This window comes from Oreochromis niloticus, linkage group LG18, assembly GCF_001858045.2.
Source record: "Oreochromis niloticus isolate F11D_XX linkage group LG18, O_niloticus_UMD_NMBU, whole genome shotgun sequence".
NCBI lineage: Eukaryota > Metazoa > Chordata > Actinopteri > Cichliformes > Cichlidae > Oreochromis > Oreochromis niloticus.
Window position 1 is genome coordinate 24,145,117 of NC_031982.2, and position 26,649 is coordinate 24,171,765.

General features: G+C 39.2%; 1 protein-coding gene across 2 annotated transcripts in view; it reads left to right on the forward strand.

Annotated features, from left to right (window-relative positions):
• col11a1b (collagen, type XI, alpha 1b) overlaps window positions 1-26,649 on the forward strand; it is an 81,261-nt gene that overhangs the window by 47,098 nt on the left and 7,514 nt on the right. For both annotated transcript variants that reach the window (XM_019348258.2, XM_003448470.5), the window contains 21 exons: window positions 132-176; window positions 554-607; window positions 744-797; window positions 1,627-1,680; window positions 1,960-2,067; window positions 2,707-2,796; window positions 6,854-6,907; window positions 10,317-10,424; window positions 10,514-10,621; window positions 11,717-11,770; window positions 12,274-12,327; window positions 16,079-16,186; window positions 19,498-19,551; window positions 20,299-20,352; window positions 20,489-20,542; window positions 20,806-20,859; window positions 22,014-22,121; window positions 22,303-22,356; window positions 22,631-22,684; window positions 23,071-23,124; window positions 26,112-26,165. In XM_019348258.2, the coding sequence (XP_019203803.1) occupies window positions 132-176; window positions 554-607; window positions 744-797; window positions 1,627-1,680; window positions 1,960-2,067; window positions 2,707-2,796; window positions 6,854-6,907; window positions 10,317-10,424; window positions 10,514-10,621; window positions 11,717-11,770; window positions 12,274-12,327; window positions 16,079-16,186; window positions 19,498-19,551; window positions 20,299-20,352; window positions 20,489-20,542; window positions 20,806-20,859; window positions 22,014-22,121; window positions 22,303-22,356; window positions 22,631-22,684; window positions 23,071-23,124; window positions 26,112-26,165 (1,431 nt within the window). The remainder of the gene's footprint in view (window positions 1-131; window positions 177-553; window positions 608-743; window positions 798-1,626; window positions 1,681-1,959; window positions 2,068-2,706; window positions 2,797-6,853; window positions 6,908-10,316; window positions 10,425-10,513; window positions 10,622-11,716; window positions 11,771-12,273; window positions 12,328-16,078; window positions 16,187-19,497; window positions 19,552-20,298; window positions 20,353-20,488; window positions 20,543-20,805; window positions 20,860-22,013; window positions 22,122-22,302; window positions 22,357-22,630; window positions 22,685-23,070; window positions 23,125-26,111; window positions 26,166-26,649) is intronic.

Sequence of the window (26,649 nt, forward strand, 5' to 3'; positions counted from 1 at the left end):
GTGCATGCATGCACATCTTTACTTGATGTGTAACCTCAGTGTCAATGATTTGCATGAATTTTATTCATATTTCACACTACCTGTTTTGATGAAGTTCACAAAATTTCTCTGTACCCTGTCTACCTCCTCAGGGCAACTCAGGCAATGATGGACCTCCCGGCCTGCCAGGGGAGCGGGTTAGTATTGGATTTTGTTTGATCAGCCACTCTTGTTTTGCACACAGACTCTGTGACACCAAAAGTATATCAGGTGCACTGAACTTAAACTTGAACTCAAAGTGAATTGTAGCTTTTTGTAATTTCATTGAAGCACCTCAGATTCTAAATCCTTCGGCTAGTTAATTTTAAATGAGCAACCTTATACTTATTTGTGTAACCTAATTTGTGTCACAAAAAGCCAGCAAATTTATAATGAATGAGGCAATGCTATTTATTTCTTAACTACAGCAGTGAAACAGCTAGGTTTCTCAGTGTGAATCTAATTATATTCCATTTACATGTTGTGGTTGTCATCCGCTATTCTGACTGCTTGATTTATTTTCTTTTCATTTCAGGGACCTCAAGGACCACAGGGACCTGTCGGCTTCCCTGGACCCAAAGGACCTAATGTAAGTAGCTGCTGTCAAACTGTCAGTGAGCTGGCACCATCCACAACCATGTTGATGCTTTTCATGCAAGCTTTTCAAATATTAATACACACCTGATATCTTGATTCTTATGAACCATCCACCTGTTCACCTCCAGGGCCCACCGGGGAAAGACGGGCTGCCCGGTCATCCTGGACAGCGGGGAGAAACGGTTAGTGGGTAATTTTGTACATGAGCACCTTGTGTTGTGATATTGTGAAGTCACGCATAGAGTCTTCCGGCCTTTCAAATAGTTAGTGTATTTCAATGATGTTGAAGTAAAGATTTGGGTTTTTTTTACTTTTAATGAGTACTATTTTCATTGTTTCAAAAAGTTGAGGATGAGTAAAATAGCATCAAATTGTGTAGGAGTAGAAGAAATAGGATATGGGCATGACAACGAGCTGATTAAGTGCGTCATCTGTAATGCTGAAGTCCACTCATTATCTGTTCTTGCTTCTTTAGTGGTATACAGTCCTATACTGTCTAATTGGCTTTGTGTTTACATCTCCATAATTTGCTGTATTATAAGAGTCAGCACCTCTGATATTTTTAAGCATTACATTTTGTATGCATAAGGGCTTCTTCTGCTTCTGAAGAAAGAACAGCCAAACTTGGATCTTGTTTACTGCACAGGTTTTACAGGCACTTCATACTGAAAAAGCAAGCAACTGTCTATGTGTTTTTTCTAGCCTTGAAACAGTGGTAAAGGAATTATTCTAGTATTGGACTTCACTGAATAGTACTTCAAGTATTAATATGCAAGCACCTTTACTGTGGTATTAAAAAGGTTTGAAAAAGTCAAGATTTAACTTGCTTATACCTGCAGGTGCCAGATTTAGGGTGTGAGAAATATTTTGTCAGCTTAACGATGCATTACAGTGTAGTGTGGTTAAAACTGACTTTCTTTATGACATAATGTTTACCTATTGTACAACACAAAGATGTCAGTAAATCAAATATTAAACTTTGTCCAGTAATATCTTTGATATCTTCCTCAGGGCTTCCAAGGAAAGACTGGACCTCCGGGGCCTGGAGGAGTGGTTGGACCACAGGTAGATATTCAGCAAATGTCAACATTACCTCCTCCGTTGTGCACATATATTCTGTGTCTCTAGTTTAGGAGTTATGTAGTACAGAAATCTAGGTATATATCAGTAACAATAGCTTATCCTAAAAACTGTAATTAGAAGGCATTAAATGGTTTTCAAATAATCAATGTCGCTGATCATCAATTTGGAGTTACTATGAAGAACCCTGGTCAAGCTAGGAATTATATTTTACATACATTTTATAGTTGATTACCCTTAATGTGTCGTGTTTGTCCTTGAAAGGGACCAACTGGAGAGACAGGACCAAGTGGAGAGCGAGGACATCCCGGCTCTCCTGGTCCACCTGGTGAACAAGGTCTACCTGGAGCTGCTGGAAAAGAGGGCGGAAAGGTAAATGACCATGCATTCAAATTCAGATAAATACAGGTCAAAACTTCTTTGATTATACAGAAAGCCTTGTTAAACAGTGCATCTGTCTACTGAGGTGTTATTTTAAATTATTGTTCTTTTAACAACTTACAGAGTTCATTTTTCTTGTTAACATGCTTTTTTCAGCCTTTCTATTTCTTTTGTTACAAAATGGCACTAACTATTGAAAAATGAATGGGTTCAAATTATTGCCTTTTTTTGCTAGTGACCAGGAGCTCCCAGTTTAACAGTTTTGTAACCAACATATATTAGTATGATAGTGTGTAGGTAAACTGAAATACACTGATAGAAATATTTAACAACCATGTTTTGTTTTGTTTTTTTTGGCGGGGGGGTTCAATATCCAGTCTGTGCTAGTGTTAATTATTCGTTGGATAGCTCTATGTTTACTGGCCTACATTTTCTTTTTTGCCATTACATTTTAATCACTTGCTATTGTCCCGCATAATTACGTATAATTTTAGCTGTTATCAAAGAGATCAATCTTTTTTTTCTGTCATTCTCACAGATTGTGCTCTTCTTTGTTTTCACATAAAGGAACTCTGGCTTTCATGATTACCATGATGTCAGTTAACTGAATTATTCTCTTTCCCTCTGCAGGGTGATCCAGGTCTTCAGGGTCCTAGCGGCAAGCCAGGACCTGCTGGCCTGAGAGGTTTCCAAGGTGCAAGAGGTCTTCCAGGGGCCATGGTAACACAGAGACCTCCCACAGATTAATACACTAACGCAAACATACTTAACATGTCCACATGAAACTGTGCCATCCCACATCCTGAGCATCCACCCAGCTGAATTTAGCTCCAAACTCCAATTACCAGGCTAACAACCTGCTGTTAAACCAAATGTCACACTTGGCAGTGGACCTGACTGAACGTTACAGAATGGGCTTTCATAGAACTGAGAGGATTCAGTAATACACAGATTGGTACATTTCATCATTACTGGTGTCAGCAATTTTAAAAATATGTTTTGTTTTGTTTTCTTCCAATGTGGCTATGACATCAAGAATGTCCCTCTAATCAGCACTATGCTGCATGTCGGAGGCATGAATTTCCTCATTTAGAATTGCACTAGTAGAGCCTTTCCTATAAGGAATTCGTGTTTAGTTTTCTATCGAAGAATGAGTCAGATCCCTTTGATTCTGATTCAAACCCACAACTTACTGACTGCATCTCATGCACTCTAGCCTTCTGCGTAACCTGAATTAATTCCCAATAGGAGTGGGTGTGAGTGAGAAAAAGTTCAAGGTGAGAGAGGATGCTGACTGAGGATCAACTTGGGGAACTGTGGCTGAAGCTCATTTCAAGGCTGACCATTAAGAGAGCACATGACAGCACTGCTCAGACTTATTGCAGCCGTTATGTTTGTCCCATGTGTGCTAAGGAATGGCTTTCCTTTTATAACGGGAGTACACATATACTGTGTGAAAAAACTCACACATCCTCCCACTCTGTCAAAGTGATTTCATCCACACACAGAAACAGACACACATGGACATGTGCACTTCTTGTATCAGTGAAAATAAAAGCATAAATCTTCAATTCAGTTCAGTTTTATTTATATAGTGTTAAATCACATCAGCAGTTGCCTCAAGGCACTTTATATTGTAAGGTAAAGATCCTACAATAATACACATAAAACAGAGAAAACCCCAGCAATCATATGACCCCCTATTAGCAAGCACTTTTGGCATCAGTGGGAAGGAAAAACTCCCTTTTAACTGGAAGAAACCTTCAGCAGAACCAGGTTCAGGGAGGGGCGGCATCTTCCGCGACTGGTTGGAAGTGAGGGGAGGAAGACAGGAGAAAGGCATGCTGTGGAAGAGAGCCAGAGATTAATAATAACTAATAATTAAATGCAGAGAGGTGTATAAATGCATAGTGAGTGAAAAAGGTGACTGAAGAAGAAACACTCAGTGCATCATGGGAATCCCCCAGCAGCCTACACCTATTGCAGCACAACTAAGGAAGGATTCAGGGTTACCTGATCCAACGCTAACTATATTCTTTATCAAAAAGGAAAGTTTTAAGCCTAATATTAAAAGTAGAGAGGGTGTCTGTCTCCTGAATCCTAACTGGAAGCTGGTTCCACAGAAGAGGAGCCTGAAAGCTGAAAGCTTTGCCTGCCATTATACTTTTAAATACTCTAGGAACCACAAGTAAGCCTGCAGTCTGAGAGCGTAGTGCTCTAATGGGGTGATGCGGTGCTATAAAGTCATTAAGATAAGATGGGGCCTGATTATTCAAGACCTTGTATGTGAGGAGCAGGATTTTAAATTTGATTCTGGATTTAACAGAAGGGAATTAAGGGAAGCCAATATAGGAGAAATATGCTCTCTTTTTTTAGTCCCTGTCAGTACTCCTGCCGCAGAATGTGGGATAAACTGAAGGCTTTTCAGGAAGTTTTTAGGACATCCTAATAATAATGAATTACAGTAGTCCAGCCTAGAAGTAATAAATGCATGAACTCGTTTTTCAGCGTCATTCTGAGACATGACATTTCTAATGTTTGAAATATTGTATAATATGGAAAAAAGCAATCCTACATATTTATTTAATATGCACATTGAAGGACATATTCTTGTCAAAAACGACTCCAAGGTTCCTCACAGTGTTACAAGAGGCAAAGATAATGCCATCCAGAGTAAGCATCTGGTTAGATACTATATTTGTAAGACTTTTTGGACCGAGTACAATAACCTCAATTTTATCTGAATTTAGAAGCATAAAATTAGAGGTAATCCAGGTCTTTATGTCTTTAAGAAATTCCAAGTTTACCTAATTGGTGTGTTTTATCTGGCTTAATGGGTAGATAAAGTTGTGTGTCATCTGCATAATAGGGAAAAATTATGCTATACCTTCTGATGATACTGCCTAAGAGAAGCATGTATAATGTAAACACAATTGGTCCTAGCACATAACCCTGTGGAACTCCAAAATTAACCTCAGCGTGTAAAGAGGACTCATTTATTTATATGAATAAATTGGAGCCTATTAGATAGATATGATTGAAACCACTGCAGCGCAGTACCTTTAATACCTACAGGATGCTCTAATGCTCCAAAATGTTATGGTCAACAATATTGAACGGTGCACTGAGGTCTAGCAGGACAAGCACTGAGATGTGTCCACTGTCAGAGGCCATAAAAAGATCATATGTAACCTTCACATACTGTTTTACAGCTACTCTTTCAAGAATTTTTGAGATAAAAGAAAGGTTGGAGATTGGCCTATAATTACCTAAGACAGCTGGGTGAAGCGATAGCTTTTTAAGTAGCGGTTTAAGTATTGCCAGCTTGAAGGCCTGTGGTACATAGCCGATTATTAGAGATAGGTTGATCATTTTTAAGATTGAAACATTCGTTATTGCTAGGACCTCTTTGAAATGACTGAAGTTAAGTCAGAAAGATCAGTTTGAGAAAAAGAGTTTAAATCTTTTTCCTTTTGCAGAGTAAGTGTAGACAGACACACACCACACCCACACAAACGCACACACATACAAATATACATATTTTCATTGTGCCGCTGAGCACACACAGTTTATTTTTCTTTTTTTATGGGCATAGAGAGGCACACATACACACACACACACACTCTTCATCACATCGCTCAGTCTTAAAGAAAGGCATAGTGACGATATATGAGCCAATAAATAACTTTTTGTCTGTCCAGCAAAGAAAGATCCTTCCAGTCTTCTAATGCACCGTGGTGAAATGTGGAAGTGGAGAGCCTGCTTGGCAGCCTCTGCACCCCCTGGCTCTGTTGAAGCTTGTAAATTAGTTATTATAATGAAAGTCTTTACAGCCTCTGGTGAACTGTGTTTTCCATAAGCAGTCTCAGCCTCCTGGCGCTGTGATTCAGCACAGGATTTGACATTCAAGGACCAAGATCTTGAAGAGATGACAAAATGCCAGAGATAAATGGACTATACCTGAACTTGTAGCCCACCTTGGGCTTCGGAACCTTGTGATTTTTTTTTCTCTTTTTCATTTTCTCTGATGCTTCTTGAAATTATTCCTGTTGTATTAATAATGTAAATATGCCTACAGAAGAAGCTATATCACCAATTATTAACTAAGAGATACATTTTCTCTGGTGGGGGAACTGAACTGCAGCTTAAGTAAAAGTTTTGAAAATGTGCTATAATGAATTAATTTAATCAGTTCCTTTTTTTAGCATGGATTTCAGGCAAATCTCCTCACTAACTGTTACTCCTTCCAAATAATCATGAACAGAATGTAAATTACCACCAGGCTGAAACTGCCCTTTCTGATTGAAGTTTCATACCACTTTTACTGAGTGTCATTAAGTTTTGTTTTTTCACGGGTATTCATTTGCTTTATTAAAGCTTTTTAAAAGAAAACCTTTAAAAGACTTTAAAAAAGAGGATTTAAAACATGCACAAATAGCCAAAACTGGCTACTATATGGTAGTCAATTCAATCAAAGCATCCCATAACTAAAATGTACATACAGATACTAAATTAGTAAATAGTTCTTCATCCTTCCTTGATTATTTATGGTTAAATTTTTCTCCTAATTGCCAGTTACGCTATGATTTTCTAGAGCCAAGCCCTCCTTATGTGCGTGCTCATACACAGTTCAAGCATGCGTATCTACTTACATGCATACATCCACACAGTAATGTTCAGAGGCCCATTTGACAGCTGTGATTACTGCTCTTTGAATAGCATTGAGTGGCAGCCCGCAGTGAGTGATATCTAACCCTCTCCTGTCCTCTGCTTTCAGGGTCCAGGTGGCTTAAAGGGAGGAGAAGGGCCTCAGGGTCCCCCTGGCCCCATCGTAAGTAGCCTGTTACTATGGTTACCTCATCTCTCTTGCCACAGAGATTGCAGCGAAAAGTAGCTGGTGCTATTGGAGAATGGAGTCACACATGCTGTGCACAGCTCCGTACTTTGGTCATTCAGCAGCACGTGCTATATAAGCTGCAGTGTGGAGGGTGGTAGAACCAAGTGGGGTGGTACGATCGAATTCTGTGACATCATTGCTTAAATCATGGCGTTCAATATGAATATGTACTTCAATTCAGGGCCAAATGGCATTTTTAATTTCTGTTTTCTTTGTTTAGTTTATTTTATGGCTAAGAAAGAAGTAAAGCTACTTCTTTTGTCATAAACTGGATGGTAAAAAGTCTCTGCCCTAAGTTACGCTATAGAGTATGCATGTCTTTGCTAATGCTGTTCTTTCTTCTCACTGCATTTCACGCCTCAGACTGGTGTTTATTGTTCAGTATAAAAATAATAATTTTCAGCTGTTAAATTTATGTAGCATATAAATGTCTGTACCACAGTTTGAGTAAAAGAACTGCTTGATTTATAGTGTTTTGTCCAACACCTTTGCTTGAATAATGATCTAACCATTGCCTAATTGCTTAATCGAACAGCAAGTAGGTTCATCCCTGTAACTCGATTGGTCACAAATGTCTCCCTCTAATACTTAGTAGTTACTATAGCAACTGCCGTTGCACAGTTTTCACTCAAATGACAATTCCAGGAAAAGAAACAAAGTTTATCTTTCTGTAATGAAGTCATTGTTTCATTCAACATCGATCACAGTAACGAATGTCTTCATATACACTATAGCAGGAATGTCATCGCACTTGCTCATACATACTTTGTGGCCCTGAAAAGTAGCAAAATTGGGTGGGTAATCTATAAAATAAGTAGGGCACTTTTACTCTGCCTTTGTCTCTAAGCCCCTCAGTTTGCGATATATGCAATGAAAAGCCTCAGGAGCTCCAGCGGTGATTTTGTACAGAAAGCTGACTGACAGGCTGCTTTGAACTGGCTGACATTTTGTTCAAGCGTTAAACGTGGGCTCCCGATAATTGCCCCTGCTCACCAGCGACAGAGCAACACCAGATTAGATGACAGCGGATATGCAGAGCACTGATGAAAAGATGATGAAAGTGAGAAGAGGGGCGTTCTCTGAAGGAGTGAAACCATTTCCACAGCGAAATGAGATAGTTTTCTTAAATTGGCTTGAAAGCAAGCCATTGGATGGAAACATGTGATAGACTGTTTTGGAAGATTTCAAAAAAACTCCTTAAAAAGAGTCCAGTGTGCAATGCCCACGCACACAAGAGATGTGATATTTTCCTTCATCGATTTCCTGCCAGAGTTCGAGCTGCTGTTGTGCTGTGGGAAAGTGTGTGAGTTCTGTGTGTGCGTTTCTTTTCTCATCTTTTTAGAGGGTTCTGTGTGTTTGAAAGAGACTGATCAGGAAAGAATAGCACAGGAAAAAAAGAAAGGATGAATGCGACAAGTCACAAACTTTACGAGAAAAACATGGGTGAAATGAGAGGGCGGGAAATGGACTGAAAAAATATGAAGTTATTTGATTCAAAGGAACGTGTGTGTGCTTGTTGAGCATGTGTGTCGTGGTGGCCAAGTTGGCAGGCTGTGGATGACAGTTTGGAGCTTGGTGTGTGTCACCAGCAATGTCTGTCATGAAACGGGCCAGGCATATGAGTGCCAGGTGGCATCTCACATCAGCAGCTGAATCAGAGTGTGTGTTTTTCGTGTGAATCAGGCCGAAGCTTTGGCCTGTACACATGCACATTTCATTTTATTTGAAAGCGGCTCTACCCAGACCTTCCCTGGGTAAGGGAATGCCAAAACGACCTCGTGATCAACAATGTAGTTGCAGTTCATGTGATTTGGGGTACCTAGACAGTGATGAGCACCCACCTGGGAATAGTGAAGAGCAGGATAATAAGGCATGCTGATGTGGGGAAAATGGTGAGACCTTCCAAAAGGCCTTGGCTGGGAAAAGCAGCTCAGGCCTATTAAATAGATAAGAGTGTTCATCAGGACGGCTCCCTTCATAGGTAAGCTTTGAGGCTGTCTGCAGGGTCAGTGTAATTTTAGAATGGTTATCAGTTAATGACTATATTTCTGGTATGTCACAGCTTATAGTAATGCTGTGGTTAGTTATTGTGGTTAGTATTTCTAACAATCAAATAAAAACTTAAATATTTGCACCAGACTGCAAATGATACCATCGTCTTAAGGGAAAAATTAGTTGTTGTATGTGCACAGGTAATAGGCTTTTATGTTCGTGAATGATGTTTTTCATTCAAATCTAGATTATCGTGACAATATTCTCTGGGAATGCTATTCCTTCAAATTTCTTTAAAGTAAAGTGACAGGTTAGAGCTAATCCAGTTAAAACAACATGGCGCTTAAATGTCCTGACTGTATTTTGTCATTTGTGGGTCTCTTAATAGGGACCGAAAGTGAAAATAATATAACCGGCAACTGTGAAATGGCTGTAAAGTAATCTGACAGAGGAGTCCAGCAGGCTGAGATTGTTATTCTAAGTGTTTGAGATTGCTTTTTGACATTATCCTGTCATGCATGTCATGCCTGTCGCATATACTGATGCCAGCTAATATTATTAGCTTTGGCTAATAATATTATCGCTACTCTGTCTACAAAGGGACTCTGTATTCTTAGAACCACATGTGTTTTTGTAAGAGTTTTGTTATTTTGCCTTTTTTTCCCCTGTTTGACAGGCAGTAATCATTTCAGTCAAAATGGTTATAGGATGGTCTGCTAGTCCCAGGGTTGTCAGATAGGAATGTTTCCATCCATTTGTCCATCCACAAGTAGACACAAGTGAAAACCTCAAAATATATTGGGAATCAGTATATTGCCAACCATGCACAAACATGAACTGTGATTTTTATAACATTTTTAATATCTATCTATCTCACATAAGACACATAAGATTTCTTTTTGCTCTCCAACTCTATAACAGAACTCCTGTCTTATTTAGACAGCTCTCTCAAACTATCACTTGGGTTTACACCATTGTCTTCCTGTAGCAATTAGCCTCTTACAACATTTTTATGATGCCTGACTCTGAAGGAGTCCCTTACATTGTGCTTTTGGAGAACAGTCTAAACACGTCTTATATTGAGCCAATCCAGTCAAAAGCACTGTGTTTTTTGCTCAATAAGAGACAGATTTCAAGTATTGTTCTCGTTGATACTTTAGACATGAAAGTGTGCCTCGAGGTTTAAAATACCAGAATTTTCTTTCTAGGCAGACTTTCTAATCAATTTACACTTTTTAAGATTTAGTTTAGACAAAGCACACTTCCTTTTGGCTTAGCTGTTTCTTAGCTTTACTGTAGCAAATTGCGTTTTTGAGTAAGACAGCAGTGACTGATGAGTGTTTGTTCACAGGGTTCTCCTGGAGAGAGAGGTCCTGCTGGCTCTGGAGGTCCCATTGGTCCCACAGGACGTAATGGTCCCCAAGGACCACCTGGCCCTGCTGGAGAAAAAGGGGGTCCTGTGAGTTGTTTTCTCACTTTCACTTGGTGAAATACCTATTTAAGTTCGATATGTCAAGATTTTACAATATTGTGCAAATGATGTTTTAGGGAGAGAAAGGTCCCATGGGTCCTGCTGGCCGTGATGGCATTCAAGGTCCTATTGGTCTTCCTGGTCCAGCTGGTCCACAGGGTCCCCCTGGTGAAGATGGTGACAAGGTGGAGCAAAGTTTTAATACCTTAAAACCTAGAGTTGATTGATTTTTATGTTTGCCACAGGGAGTCATAATGTTTTATTTGTTAAAAACAAAAGCTTTTAAGTTCTTGGTTAAAGATAAAAACAGAGAAATGAAAAAAAAAACATTATTTTATAACTTCAACGAAAGCTGTCTGCTTCAACTATGAACTCCTCTTTATTCTAAAGTATTCTAGTGTCAATGTGAGGCCATCTGTCCGACAGCTAAAACTTGGCCAAAAGTGGGTCATGCAGCAGGGCAATGATCCCAAGCACAGCAGAAAATCTCCACAGAATGGCTGAAAAAGGAAAAAAATCAAATTGTTACAGTGGCACAGTCAAAGTCCAGACCTCAGCCTGAAATGTAACCTTAAGAAAACTGCGCATAAATGAATGCTCAGAAAAATCAGTGAACTGAAGCAAGTTTGTAAAGAAAGGAGAGACACAGTTCCTCCAAAACAATGTGAGAGACTGATAAAGTCACACAGAAAATGAATATTTGAAGTTATTCCTGCTAAAGGTGCTACTACAAGCTATTAAATCTTTTCACAGGACTATATTTATTTTTATTTTTTTTTAACTATACTTAACCGCAAGCTTGTTATGACAGCAATTACTCCCGATAGAATCTTACATTAAGTAAACAAAATAAGCACACACTAACGGCTTTAGAAACCTTCTTAAATGCAAATAGACAAACAAATCCATGTACTGAAATAGCCAGTTGTTTACACATCCTGTGTACCCCGAGGCCAGCAAATCCCGCATCCACACTTGATACACTGAACCAGAAATTTGCATTTTTACATTTGTAACCATGACACCCTCTTCAATCCCAGTCACGTCTTCTGCCACAGCATTTTGTCAATCATAGAGCCAATGGGGTTAGACAGGGAGCCAATCAATTAATTACAAACACTCACCCAAGGTCTTTGTGGGCCAATCAAATTAGAATCTCTTGAGAAATATTTACTGCCTAATCATGGTAAAGGTGACACTTTAAGATATTAGACTTTGACTAAACATCGAGGAGAGAGATTTGAGCTCTGCTTTGTCTGTATGTGCTTGTTACACTGCAGGGAGAAGTTGGTGGACCTGGACAGAAGGGAAGCAAAGGAGACAAGGGTGAACTTGTGAGTCTTTTTTTTCCCTCTCGCTCTCTTTTGATGAAGTTTTATATCACAGATTCATTTAAAGCAGTGAGTTTTATTACAATTCATGTTAAATGACCAAAAATGCTGATTTCACCACTTAATTGAGTAGAACAAAAGGGCTAGATTACTAGAAAATGTTTCTTATTTTGCCCTTAAAAGTCTACAGCATATAAAATACTAACTGAAGTGACGCTATGTTTACAAAATGGTTACTTAGTTTGTAATAAGAATTGCAGCGTGTTCTGTCCTCATCTTAAACGCTTGTATTTTTTCAGTTGACTTTTGTTTGTCCTCACACGCATCACTTCAAATACATTCAAGATTGAATTAGATTTTTCTTGCCGGTACGAATGGCATTCTTCCAGGTAGACAGTGTGTGATGGAGATCAGGTTTAGCATGCAACTGCCCTATATTTCATTGCTCAATTCAGATGGCGTGTCTATCATGTACATCTTAATAATCAGCTTCCTCCTGTTTGTAGGGTCCACCAGGCCCAACGGGTCTCCAGGGTGTAGTTGGAGCTCCTGGTCCAGCTGTGAGTATCTCATCCTCTGACCATCTAATGTCAAAGTTTATTCTCTGAGGTATTTTCATACACTGATAAGAATGTAATCCTAAAACTTTAAAAGAGTTAATGAATACCCATTTATATTGTACAAAAATCCACTCCGAATATTGCTTTCTGTTTTCACAAAACTTTCCAACCTTTATTTCACCTTTCCTGAATTTTTAAAGACTTTCTTTCCATCATTTGTGATGCCTACAAACGTAAGTGCTGTCTTCTTAATGTCGTCTCTTCATTACCATACTGGCTTCTGGGTAAGAACAGTGAAATGGGAAATCAGATTTTAAAAACATTTTTTTCCAAAACAAGGCCCCATGAAGACAGGGAGGGTGTAATAAGACCAAAAGGCTGCCGGCTGAAACTTGTTATCTCCAGACCTGCAGTCCAATAATGACGTGCCATTGAATCGTGTCTCGTTTTGAAGGACGACACCTTTTTATTGATTCATCATCAGCCACACTCTGATATGAGCAAAAGTTACTCTATGCAGGTTTTTGCTTAGCCATTTCTTGCTGATTGTATGATAATCAGTTAAATGGGTTGTTTAAGTGTTTAGATATATTTAAAAACTGGACACTTGAGCCATAATTGTGCTTGCTTGGAGACCCTTGGTTTAAATAAACAATATTTCATTTCTCAGATGGACAGAAATTAACAACTGTTCAGGCAGGTCAGGGCCATATTATGCAAGCACTATTGCTTTTTTACTCTTGCGTCTGCAGTCCAAAAGCCTTTGGCTGCACTCCCTGTTCATTTTAAAATTCCCCATCCTTTTATCATTGTAATGCTGCACAAATTTCCTTTTAATTAGAACTTTTAGTTGAGGTACTGAATTAGTATCAGAGTACCAAAAAAGACTTTTTCATAAAAGACAGCTTTTATCACCCATTAACTAAAATGCAGTTACAAATTTGGTATTTGTTATCCTGGAAACTCATGCAAAGCATTACACTTGTGACCTTGCGCTTACAAAACAGGCTTACACGCAGCAATAACGTGCCAGTCAGTGCGCCAATCATTTCCCTACATTAGGTTCTATGGCACCAGGACTAGCTGAAAATACTGCCTTGTACGGTGCAGAACATCCTCTACTCTTCCATCTCATTAACACAACAGGGAAAGTCCTGTTTCTACAATAGCTGATGGCCCGAGGGCAACTAACAGCTCATTGCTGTAAATTATCAGGCCTTAACAACCATTCTAGCACAAATCCAGCATCTGCAGGGCTCTGTGGGGGCTAGAATAGACCTGGTGAGACGGATTGCCGTGAGCAGGTAGTGCTCCCGAGCTGCATAACAAATTATTTAACAGTTGTTTGTCCTGGTGAGTCAGTCTGCTCATGTGTATTCATATCTTCATAACTGAGTCCTGACTCGTGCTGTGTAGTTTCAACATCATCTGCTCTGTTTTTATTATTGCATGTCTGAATGCTGTTATCACTTGTGGCTACACTATGTACCCCACTTCTCAATCCTGGAAAAATGCTGGTGTATGCCGGGAAAATGAACGATCCAATTTCCTTCTCTGCTAAGGCTTAACAAGATTTACAGCAGCTCAGTCACCGGTGCTGTTGTCTTCAAGATGCAACTGAGGTCAAGCATTCGTAATCAAACAGTCTATGGCAAGGCAGTATTGATCTTCATCAGGATGTGGTGAACATCCTGTCCTACAAATGTGCTCTTGTTTAGCAGCGGCTTATAAAAAGACAAAAAAATGAAGTTGACAAGAGCAATCTTGAAAATGTCACTTTTCAGAGGACAACACATTTTTAAGATATGAAAAAGCTTATTTCTAACATAATGTAAGGCAAACAAAAACCCCACAAGAGCCACTTAGATTTATTTCATGAACAATCTAAACATAAATTTTGCGAGATCCATTTCAGGTATGTCATAAATTATACCTCCCCGAGCATGCGTTTGGTGCCTGCAGATCTAAGCACAACCACAATACAAGTAACTATGCTGAATAATATCTCATTCAGTTACACCAGCTACACTTTTTACATTTAAATAGATCTATGCAAAAATTAGTATGGAGTCTTAAAAATATAAATGCTCTCAGCTAGCAGTTTTAGAGCACGTAATTATGCACCGACTTGTGCTGATTAAAGTCCTACCAAAGCATTTTTCTAATTAGGACTTTAGTGTGAACTGAAAATTTCAAGTTGTTTCTGACTGAGATCTTTAATTCAGAGAGCAGTATGTAAGTATGCTAAACATACTGTTACAGTTCATAGTTAGCTTTTGCTTTTCTTTTCATAAATTACACTTCAAATAAAACTTTATTTATATACTAACTAATTAAGACTAGATGCAGGCCAATCCAAGGTAAATGATGGACAGTAGTTCATGTGTCCCTGCAGAACTTATATCTACTGACCATTGTTTTTTTACAGCCCAGTATTTCTGCTTAACTGGTAGGAAAAGTGCAGAGTTTAAACATAGTGTAGTGTTCAGTAAAGGTTTATACTTGTTTTTATACTTGTATTAATTACAATTATACCCAAAAATTGCCATTTGTTTCATTGCTCATGATCAATTGACATAAGAAATTCACCAGTGTTGGAGTGTTTTCGCGTAACACAAGAAGTAAGCTTCATACTTAGATGGTGAGCTGTTATTGCGTTTTCTATCTGTTTTGGCAGGTCCGGATAGTTTCTTCCTGCAAAAGCCTCTGTTGCTCTGTTTCAAGGGCAAGGATGGTGCCAACACATATACGGAGGTTGCAGGCTGTGCATGCAGTGTTACAATGAATAACAAATTATGTAGCAGTTGAGGTCAAGCACTCGACATAGAGACACAATTCTTTTCTAGTCTCCCCGAGGAGATGTTCAGACAGTTAGATTTGTGACTCTTTTTTATTCTTGAAGTCGCTTTAAACTTTAGTCCACCTCCTTGTAATCACCTAACATTTCCTTCTAAACTGTTCTGCATTCAGTACCATAGCCTGAAGCTTCCTACATGTCCCAGGGCTCAGTAAGAGCTCCTCAAGCACTTTCAAGTGCTGACATGCGTTTGAACTGAAAACTCCCAGTCTGTCAGCACTTCACTCTTTCCCCACAGTCTCCTATTTCCATCCTCCGTAGCTCCGTGCACCTCTGGCTTCACAGATGAAGTCAGCATCTTTCACATACACTGTTTTCCATAACCCTTTGGCTATACTGTACTCCATCCTGCATTCCCTGATGAGAAGCTTTGGTAGGATGGCTGCCGTTTCCCCTGGTAGACCAGCAGCACAATGTATCAGTGTTTAGAACTGTTGTCTCTCTCTGGTCCATTCCTGTCGCAAGTTTAATTTTCTTCCTCACACAGTCCTCTGAAAAACAAAACAATCAAACTTCCACATGTTGGTTGACTGTACATTTTAAATAATCTGTGAGTGAAGTGAGATAGACCGTTGACCTGTCATGGGTGCATTCTAGCCACTCCAAGAACCATGGGCAAAACCATGTTGGTTCTCAGCATTGATGGATTGATAAAACTGCAGTAAAATGTCCTTCAGAAAACCATTCAAGTACTGTAACTGTCCATCCTAATCTGTGATTGAATGTGCGCATCGACCCACCCTCTCCTGTCTGAGCTTGGATATACTCTGTAACCTTGAAATTGATTAAGAAGAATGAGAAAAAAAAATCCCAGTTAGTGATTGTAGAATTGCACTTGGTCAGTGGGAGTGAGAGTAAAGGTGTTTGCATGTCTTGCACTTTAACCTCTCACAGGGCAGTGATGGTGAAGCTGGACCAAGAGGACAGCAGGGTATGTTTGGCCAGAAAGGAGATGAAGGACCAAGAGGATTCCCAGGTTTACCCGGACCCATTGGACTGCAGGTAATTCCCAAAATCTGAGGAAATCTGAAACTTTCATATCCATATTTTGACTCTCTAACTCTAGTTCTCCAAACGCATGACGACCAGGTCACGTTGAGCAGTGCCTCATAGGTATGTTCATTTCTTTCCCTTTGTCAAAGCCATCCACAGCAGAATGACTTCCTCCACACCCCTAAAACCGACAACATTTCATCTCTCCTTACATCATTTACATTACATCAAAACAAAGCATAATTTATTAATGCAGCCTTGACTCCTAATAGCACTTTGTATTGCTCCTGGGCAAATAATGCTTTTTCCCCTTCAAGGACTTTTCTTAGCATAGACTGTGCTAAAAAATCCATCACCATTGTGAACATTTTTGCATTTGGCATTTTGCCGCAACATTAATGGCGGAGGAGAGACTGCCATTGGTTTTTCCACTCAGACTACATTATTATTATGCAGTAAACCGCTCCCCTCTAGTACTCTCAGGTCTCAGTAAGAGACCAGCTGCTGTGGTATTTGACCAAGTATTTAAATCAATGTACGGTAAATCCATTTATCTTTTGCAGATGTCTTTTAATGGGCATATTACAGTAAAGATACAATATTCAGTCCTTAGAAGATTCAGAAAAAAAAGGGCAGCAACTTGCTTTTAATGAGAATGTCAGGGTGTTGTACAAACCAGGACTTAGACCAGGTGTTAAACATAAGACTCGGGGACAGATGCAGCCCAGCAAAGAGAAACCAGTCCAGCTCATTGGGCAGTATGTATGATTTTTGCAGTGGGTTCCTAGAGAAAAAAAAAACAGTTCTCACTGACTTTGTGTAAACTTTATATTTTATAATTATGGGACACCCTGGGCAATGAACTACCAGAACTTTTATTATGTAGTGTCTCTGGTCTGGCCCGCTTAAGATGAAAGTAGCCAATATGTGGCCCACAATGTAAAATGAGTTTGATATCCCTGATATATACAATAGAACTGACACACTTCTTGTTTTGGATATATAACAAGTGACCTTACAAATGACTGGTGTAGCTCAAAATTGCTTTATAACACTGGACTTACATATTAAATATACTTATACATGATGTAGTAATAGTAATATTTTAGGGCTTTTGTCAATAAGTGACCTCCAGTGTTTGGTCCCACCTCCATGCACATTTACCTATGTCTACTTCTATTATAATTTTAAAGCAAAAACCAACAATTTGCAGCCTTATTTGGTTTGATATGATCAGAAGTGATTAATGTTAGCTCAATCTATTTGGATATTGCACATATGGATAGTTTAGTTTAGGCTAATTAGGTTTATTCAGAAGGTTAGCATTAAGGTTACCTTATCTTCTTAGTGGAAAACTTTAAGGGAACCATCAAGCTAGTTATAACTAAACACTGCGAGAAAAACATAACAAACCTGAGCATTTTGAAGGCATTCGTCTCCGAATATGCGCTTATTATTTATTAAATTACCAACAGCAAATCTCACAAACAGCACCACGGTTATAAGCCCTTATAGCAAAATAGCAGGTAAAAATATCAGCACATCACCTATAAAACATCATACAAATATACCTGAAATAGTATAGTAATCAAGGATATAGTAATCCTTCATTATTGGTTGTTTTGCATTAAAATCTGTTTTTTAAAAAAAACTTGGTCTTGTTAGTGTTGTAGCTGTAGATGAAGCCAATGCTGTTTGTGGCCAATTACATTTTACCATAACAAGTAAACTTAAAAGTGAAGAAGTTTGCCCCATACATAACTGAGAGTTTGTAAGCTCAAGAGTGTTCATGTTTCTGCTGCACTGCTCTATTCAGTTCTCCCTTACTCAGAACTCCACAGAGTCAAAGGGAGAGCGAAGGGGTCAAGCGTTTGCTCATTTAACCCAGTGAACCGAAGTTTTGGAAACTTGCTTTGGTGGCAATGAATAAAGAAACGGCACACTTCAGAATATCTCAAAGTCAATTATCCAAGGACTCACCGAGGATGAAATTAGAGCAAAACCCTGCTGGTCAATAGGGCCAGATAACGTTGTTATTAAGTGCAATTGGCTTTTAATTGGGCATAATGCACTCGATCTCAACTCTTTTAATTATGTTTGGCTAAGCTGCCCTTCAATAGATGGCAGCAGCTGCTGCGAGCTCAGCTCTTCAATGCAATTATCTGTAGCATTAATGATTTTTGACTATGGGGAATGAATGGCTCCAGTCTGAAAGCCCTCCATCATTTGGGGCCATGTTTGCCGTGGAATATTGGAGTCCTCACTGAGCGGAAGAAATCTTCACATTAAGAGGTTAAGATAGGAACACAGAGGAGAGTAAATATCAGATTTGATTACACCAGAGTGTGCTCATAGCTCAAGGCTAGTGTGGAAAATAAAAGGAAATGGCAGTCATAAGTAAATATTTATTGATTACATGTGTTTGAATGATGCTTGCTAATTCAATCCGTGCACCTATTTTTATATCCGTTCGAATATACAGTTTAGAAACAAGCCTGAAAGTCCGATATTGATCGACGCCTGTCACTTCAAAGCATTAGACATGAAATTGTTTGATGCTTGATTTATTTTCCCATTTGTACAACCCTTATGCTTTATTACCATGTCTATATCCCAGTCACGCTCTCTAATAAATAAGCCTTTCCTGTCATCACAAAGGTACAGTAAATCAACAAAATGGACTGAAACTACACGTATGTTTTTGCAGTGATCGATATGCATGTCATTTTCATTTTAGAGTAACTTATCATTACCGCTGCTTTCCACCCACCTTATGATTATGCATGCTCCATCACCGGAGTTAAACCAACACAACGCATAATATCCATAATTATGCCAATACACAATAAGCTACAACAGCAAGTGAGAGCTTCTTCATTTCTGTTATAGATCCACCTTCCCAAGGTGTATTCATATTGTTTCAGTCAAGCATGATTGAATCCCAGGACTGGATAATACGCATCGCCTGGGCTGTCCCCTTTGTTTCCACTTTGCTGTGGACGTAGATGGATGGCGTTTCCACCCTGCAATTTACACAGGCTGATTATACCCAAGCCTCCAATACCCTTTAATTACAATAGGTGTCCTTTTTGACTAATTGTGTGTTTACTCGCTGGGGTTCTGCTTGTATTAATGCATTCTCCATTGCGTTGCACACTACAACCCCACTATTCAATACACATCATCTGAAACTACCTGTTAATGAGCAGCAAAATTGTATGTGTCTTTACGTTAGTGGATTTTCTAATGTGCAGTTTTGTCTCGAGTGCTGCCTCGCATGACCTTTTCTCTGAGTTTTGAAAAATTTGTCTGCTTTCCAGGGTTTGCCCGGCCCTCCTGGTGAGAAGGGAGAGAATGGAGACGTCGGACCAATGGTGAGTGCAGCTCTCTTTCGCATTGTTTTCACGTATAAGCCAGTGAAGTGAGAAATTGTGCTGATTGTTTAGAAGTTTTGGCTTGTAGCTGTGTCTGGCGGCTCCACCAGCTGTATAGCAGATGTAAAAGAACCGAACATAAGCATTCCAAATATTTAAATTTGCGTGTGGTCTGTTTCTGTGCACTGTGTTTTGCGTCGTGTTTTATCACGTATTATTTGTTTGCTCTTTTAAGAGTCAGAACAAACAAGCTTTTGCATGAAGGGTTGTTTTAATGGCATAATCTCACACCAGCACTTACAGACGATAAACACAGATGCAGAGCAGCTTAGTTTTTTCTCTCCCTGTCTGTGTCTGACACTGTTCAGCAGGCTGCTCCTCCCTGTTTGGCTTCTGTGTTTTGATATGACATCATTTCAGATGAAAGGCACAATAAAAAATGTGATAAGCTACAACAGTGGGTCTGACATGTCTGTTGATGTTGTTGCTACTGCATCTACAAGTAAGACAGCAACTACGACAATGCTATTATTAAAGTTACATACTATAAAGGAAGAAAACAATGTCTTAGAGTGAAGAAGTGATCACTGAAGGGGGCCGTTTATCCTTATTTTGAACTCTATATTTTTCTATGTTTATTCTCCGAGAGTAGCTTTTACCTCAGTGCAGCCTCTCACTTCATACTCTTTTTGAAACTACGTGTTTTAATGCCCTTTAATGACATACGCTCTCCTCGCCTTTGGATAGGGTCCACCTGGTCCTCCTGGCCCCAGAGGTCCTCAGGGTTCCGGTGGAGCCAGTGTAAGTTGATATTTATTTTCTTTGTCCTCTATTAGGCTTCAGTTACAGTTAGCTTTTTTTTAAAATTACACCTTGTTAAACAATTTCTTTTTATAAGATTCTTGTACTCACTGCTGTCTCTGTGATTTATCTGCAGGGTGCACAAGGTCCTCCTGGGAGTATTGGTACAATGGGAGGTGTCGGTGAAAAGGTAAGAACCAAATATTGCTCATATCTTTTTCAGCTCCTAGAAATGAAATTCGATCTTTTTCTTTGGTAAGTTTTGCCTCAAAATATGTTCGTTATATTTGCTGTTTCTCTTTCCACTTCTCAAGGACACTGCTATTAAAACACAAACTGAAAACACTGAGTTGTCAGTTGATACGCTAATTAGCTGATGAAGCTGGACTGTTTGATGTCAGTGTGATAGTAAACTTTTCACAAACTAATTCACATATCACTGTAACATCACAGGGAGAAACCGGCGAGGCTGGCAACCCAGGACCACCTGGAGAGCCCGGTATCGGCGTAAGTGCTCTTTCTTGCTTCAATCTAGACGACGTTTTTAACATCAAAGCCATGAGAACTGACTACTTACACACATCTAAACAGAGATTGCCACACAGTCTAGCAGTCTGCATTCTTGTGCAACTGGGACTGTTTTAACAATCAACCTATAAATATTGGTTAGCACACCTAATTAAGTTGTGTAATTACATGACACTTCAGCTGTCAGCTGTTCTACGGTGCCTCTAAGTATTTTTACCTCTGATTAATCTAGTTTAATGTGTAGATATGCTAGCAACCTGAGGGCTTTTAAGCAGATAATTAGCTCAGCCATATTTGCTACGCTCCACCCTTGATTGTGTCATTCATCTACCATCATGGGCTTGGCTGCAATAAGGGTAAAATTCTGAATATCTTATGTTCTATGACAAAAGTATGACATTTGTTGATGACATTTTTATGGTGATTTCATTTACATAATATGCATAAAATGTGCTCTATGATGCAGCACCTTGTGTTTGCCTGCAAACATCTCTCAGCTTTCCTTTCTTACGGTATAAAAAAGGAATAGTTTTCAAAGCAGTCATCCCGAACATCTTAGATCAGAGCTTTGCCATCAATCCAGACTAAGCCACTGCTTCTGTAAGGCAAGGGACACCTCACCTTGAGTCTGTCAGGATGTATTGACGTATCCGGCTGCTGCCTCGCTGCTGTGTACAGTGACAGATAGACTCCAGTGCTGCACGTCACAATGAGGTCAACTTTAAAGATGCCATGCTGGCATTCGCTCCAGCATTGCTCAGCTCTATTGGACCAGTTAATGATTCTGGGCTTGTAATTACGCTTCAACTGCTGCTCTGAGTCATAGCCAATGCTTAAAGATTGCTATTACTAGAGTCAGAGACTATGCTGGACTAATTTGCTTTATCATCTACTGGATAAAATAGAAATTTTCATTTGAAATAGATGCTCAAAAGTTCAGTCAGTTGGGCTGAACAGTTTTTTTCAGTTTTCTCCTCTTCTGGGCAGTTTTGTGAAAGTTTTGATGGTAGTTGGAGTGACAGTTTCAATAACATATTTGACTGGTTCCATATTTAGTATCCTATTGTCAAAGTAGTATGGATGGCTCTTATGTGATCTTCATGGTGACAAGACATTGATTTCTATTTCCTTAGGGCCCGAAAGGAGAGACGGGTGAGAAGGGAGAAACTGGGCCCCCGGGAGCTGCTGGACCCGCCGGTGCACGTGGACCCCCTGGAGATGATGGTCCCAAGGGTAACCCTGTATGTCAGCTGCACAAAAACACACTCACGCTTCCATGACTGATGCACTATTAGAGCTGCCAGCGACAGCGTCATTGTGTCATATTTCTCAGTCGAGCTTTCTTCTGCTACAGCTGTTGTTGACACAATGTCAAATATGTGAAGCAAGCTCACTTTTTTCAATGCCTCGATCTGTCTGCAGGGTCCTGTCGGCTTCCCAGGAGACCCTGGCCCCCCTGGTGAGCCTGGTGCTGCTGTAAGTGCTGCATTTATCCCTCAGTCAGTGGCTTCATGTTTGCAACATCACAGAATTTAATGTATATGCATCATAATAATTATGGTTATGAGTTAGTGGCTTTTAATGATAGTCAGTAAACTCGAAAACAAAGAAAATATGATCAGTATTTCAGTATTATAACTTTACCTTTTCTTTTTATCTGTGAAAATTCTTTTTGATATTATAATGCTGTGTCTCAGGACTATAATTGATTAATGGTGTTTTGTCTGGCTCATTTGTGTATTTTGTTTAGGGTCTGGATGGTTTACCTGGAGACAGAGGAGATGATGGAGAGGCTGGACAGCCAGTAAGTCCAACATTATCATATTACTGTAAATGTGAGAGAACAGACCAGGATTTACTCTTTCATTAGTTAGTCGTAGTCTTTCTTAGAATTTAACATTAAAAATAACAGTAATGGAAAAATGAAGATCAAATTTCTAATAGTGCTTATTACAAACAATTTCAATTTCGTACTGCTGTAATGTATACAGTTTACAATGAGGAAGCTCTAGTAATAACACAGTGAAGTGAGTGTAAAAGAGACCAAAAAACTTTCTGTTTCATATCCATCCTTTAAAACTGGTAACATCTGTAAAAATCTCTTTTTACAGATGTAGAGATATCTCATTATGTAACATCACCCTCCATTTTTATGAAGTGGAGTTAAGTGTTCTGTCTATTCTACTTTAGGGCCCTTCAGGTCCATCTGGTGAAGCTGGAGTACCAGGACCTCCTGGCAAAAGGGTGAGTACATTTCAAAAATGATGCATGCGATGATACTTTGATTCGAGACATTTTTAGATTCACAACATTCTTAACATGCTTAGTAGGGCTGGGCTATATCATACCATTCACGGTAATACCGGTGTAATTTTGGGCAACGATAGGAAAATGAAATATCGCGATAGAATATGGGTAAAACGCGCATGCGCAGTGCCTTTGTTTACATACGCACATGGTGGCAACGGAGAATGAGAAGAGCGAAAGTGGATCGTTGAATGAAACGGATGAACCAGAATTGGTTTGTAAAAATGCTGCAACCTCAGTGGTGTGGAACTGGTTTAGCTTTCGTCCGTCAGATAGCGGGCTGTCGTTATTACCGTGTTGTTTGGAAAATACGGCACACTTAAAATCAATCCTTTGATTTTTCTGAAAATCGACAGTGTCCCTTATAATCCCGTGTGCCTTATGTATGAATTCTGGTTGTGTTTACTGACCTCGAAACGATTTTATGTACACCGCGCTCGAAAATCTGTCAAATGTTTTAGTACGAGTTTGCTAAGCTACGAACCCGCACCGCTTGATGGATTGTCGGAGCATTGCGGCTACCATAGGCAGGCGCCTCGCGGAGTGATACGTACTGTGCTTCAACATAATATTACCGTACTGTGTGTGTATAAGCTCTTTTTAAGTTTTGTGGATATTATACATGGTTATGCTGAGGATATGTCGGCCAATTTCCACTGGAAATGCCTTTTGGTTAAACTGTCAGCGAGGAATTTGCACTGTTACATTTTTATATAACTTTAATGCACATAAAAAACAGCTGCTTGTTTAAGTGAAAATACATTGATGGGGGTTTTTGCACTAATAAAGTTGTGGAGTTGTAAAGTATTTTGTCTAGTGTCAGTGATATCGTCAGTTATATCGTTATCGCAAATTTTCAAATGTATATCGTGATAAATATTTTTGGTCATATCGCCCTGCTCTAATGCTTAGTGCTACTTTACTACCCACGGCATGGCGATACATATTTATGATCATATACTCGGGTCTTTAATTGATCCATGGTTTCACAGGAAATTTGTTCCGTTAGTTAAATCCTAGAATAACCAGTAATTTCCATGAGCAGTCATACTGCAGGACAGTACTGGCGTATTGTGAATTTGACTGGCAGCAAGAGTGAAAGAGTAGGACTGCTGCTGCTGCTAATGTCAGGAAATGAACTTGTCACTATAATTTCAGGCACTCTGCACCCTTTCATTCACACCAGACTTCAGCTGAGGTTATTTCATTTCACTTGGGCTGCTTTTTTATGATGCCTTTCAATTACGGTAATAATGTTTTACAATTATCAATAAAGCATGTTGTTAATGTACCATATTAAAAGCTGCCACAGTGTGACAGGAGAGAAGGACACTTTAATATTTCTTTGGGGTTTTTTGTTTGTTTTTTTCCCAGCAGTGTGGTGCCACTGAATATGCCCAATCAAGCACCGATTCCACACATTTCCAATTCAATTTTATTTATAAAGCACCAAATCACAAGGCACTTTATATTGCAAGGTACAGACCCTATAATGATACGGAGAAAACACCAAAACTCATATGATAGAGCATTTGGCATAAAAATATTGAGGCACCACAAAATTGGCTCCCTCAAAACTGTAACAACTGACCTCAGTGCCTACGAGATGGGCTGTAGGACAAAATATACCAATGATTAGGAGATTGCACTTGTTTTTATGGAAATTTCCAAAATGTTTCATAGTAATGTTACATAATATTTGTCAGGTGGTTCTGAAAAAGGCACCAAGTCAGGACTAATTGAATGCCAGCATCACCACTGGCACAGATTAGTGGCAAAAAAGGTATATTTAGATATACATCTATGGACCTTGAGGAATAACTTTTGCTTTAAAATGAGCAGTCTGATATTGTCACAGGGGAGAAACATATCTCAGTGCCATTTTTCTGTACTCTTATGAATTGTGATTCAAAAGGTCTGATATGGCTTAAACACGTTCATTTCTCAGTCCTATCAGCACCAAAGTGCTTGTGTGGAGATGTTGTACAGCCCTGTGGGTTCTTGGACAGAAAAATGATCACTGGATAGATATTGCAGCATTATCTGAGATTGAGGGTTGCAAAAATTATATCTACCTGTGGTGGTGGTGCTTTACCGCTAGAAATGTTATTCGTTAGGTATCAGGCGCAGTAGTTTGGATGTTTTAGATGCAATTCTGTGTCTTGGGTTAAAATGCTGGCTCGGATGGATGCGCATGCATTTTAAAAACGTTGGCCTGGTAAGCATTTTTTATCCAGAGAATTTGTATTCAAAGGGGTAGTTTGGTGGTGGCAGAGGCTGGAGAACAAATTAGACCCCAGTTGCATGTCCATATTAATAGACTTTGCGATATGATTTTTCATCCTTCTCCAAGGTAATTCTGCGTTAGTTTCTTGCCCAATATCTCCTCGAAATTGACTCAGGTTTGGTGCTCATTGATGCATGTGGCTGCTTGCCTACATTAGCACACATACGCACGGGTGCACACACACACACACACATGCCTGCATCCACACACAGTCAGAGACACATTCACTAATGCACATACGCAGTTGCCAGTGCTTGTAACCTACATTGAGGACTGGTGGCTTTTGTTTGGTCTATTTGATTATGGGTTGTAATGGCAAATGTCAGCCCACTTACAAGGTTTTGACCAGAGGCTGTTTGGTGAAAATGCTGATGCATTTTTATCTCAGTATGTTTGGAATGTAGGACAATTTGCTTGCACTGATGTTGCCCGGTCCTGCGTAACTCAAGGTCAGAGCATGCTTCAGCTAAATAATTAGTATGTATATGAAACTGATGTGTGTTTAGCAAATGTTGGATCATTTTACTTTCAGGGACAAAGTCAGTTGGCGTGTGCTTTTTAGCAGGTTTTACAATGACTTGTTTTCCGAATATGTGCTTACACAATCCTCATATTGTTTAAATTTCGTTTTTCCCAGGGACCCGCTGGACCAGCAGGTCAGTCAGGCAGACAAGGAGAAAAGGGATCTAAGGTAAGTAAGAGAAACTAGGATTTTATCAAATATATTAGTGTTTTGAATGGTGTTAATATATACTGTTTAATATTTTTTTTAAGTTTGGATGATTATAACTATATAGCAGCATTTAACCTAACTTATGAATATAATAAACGTTTTGATCCTATGAAGTATGAAAGCGATTTATCTTATTGGTGAACAAAGATTTGTCATCTAAATCTTCAGCTTCAGCTTATATAGTGATTTTCAACTTTTTTTGAGTACAGTAATTTGATTGTGTTAATATGTCAAACTGTTAGCATGACTTCAGCTGATTTCACTAAAAAAAGGCTAAAAAAAAATCCAATGTTCACGACCACATGGCAGATAGACAAAGCTACTGAATAGCTGCTGGACACAGTGGACCATTTAAAGAGTAAGATATTTCAGTCAGAATTTGGCAGAGACCAAAAACAGCCAAGGGATTTGCTAGTAAAAAAAAGGACTCCACATGAGTAAT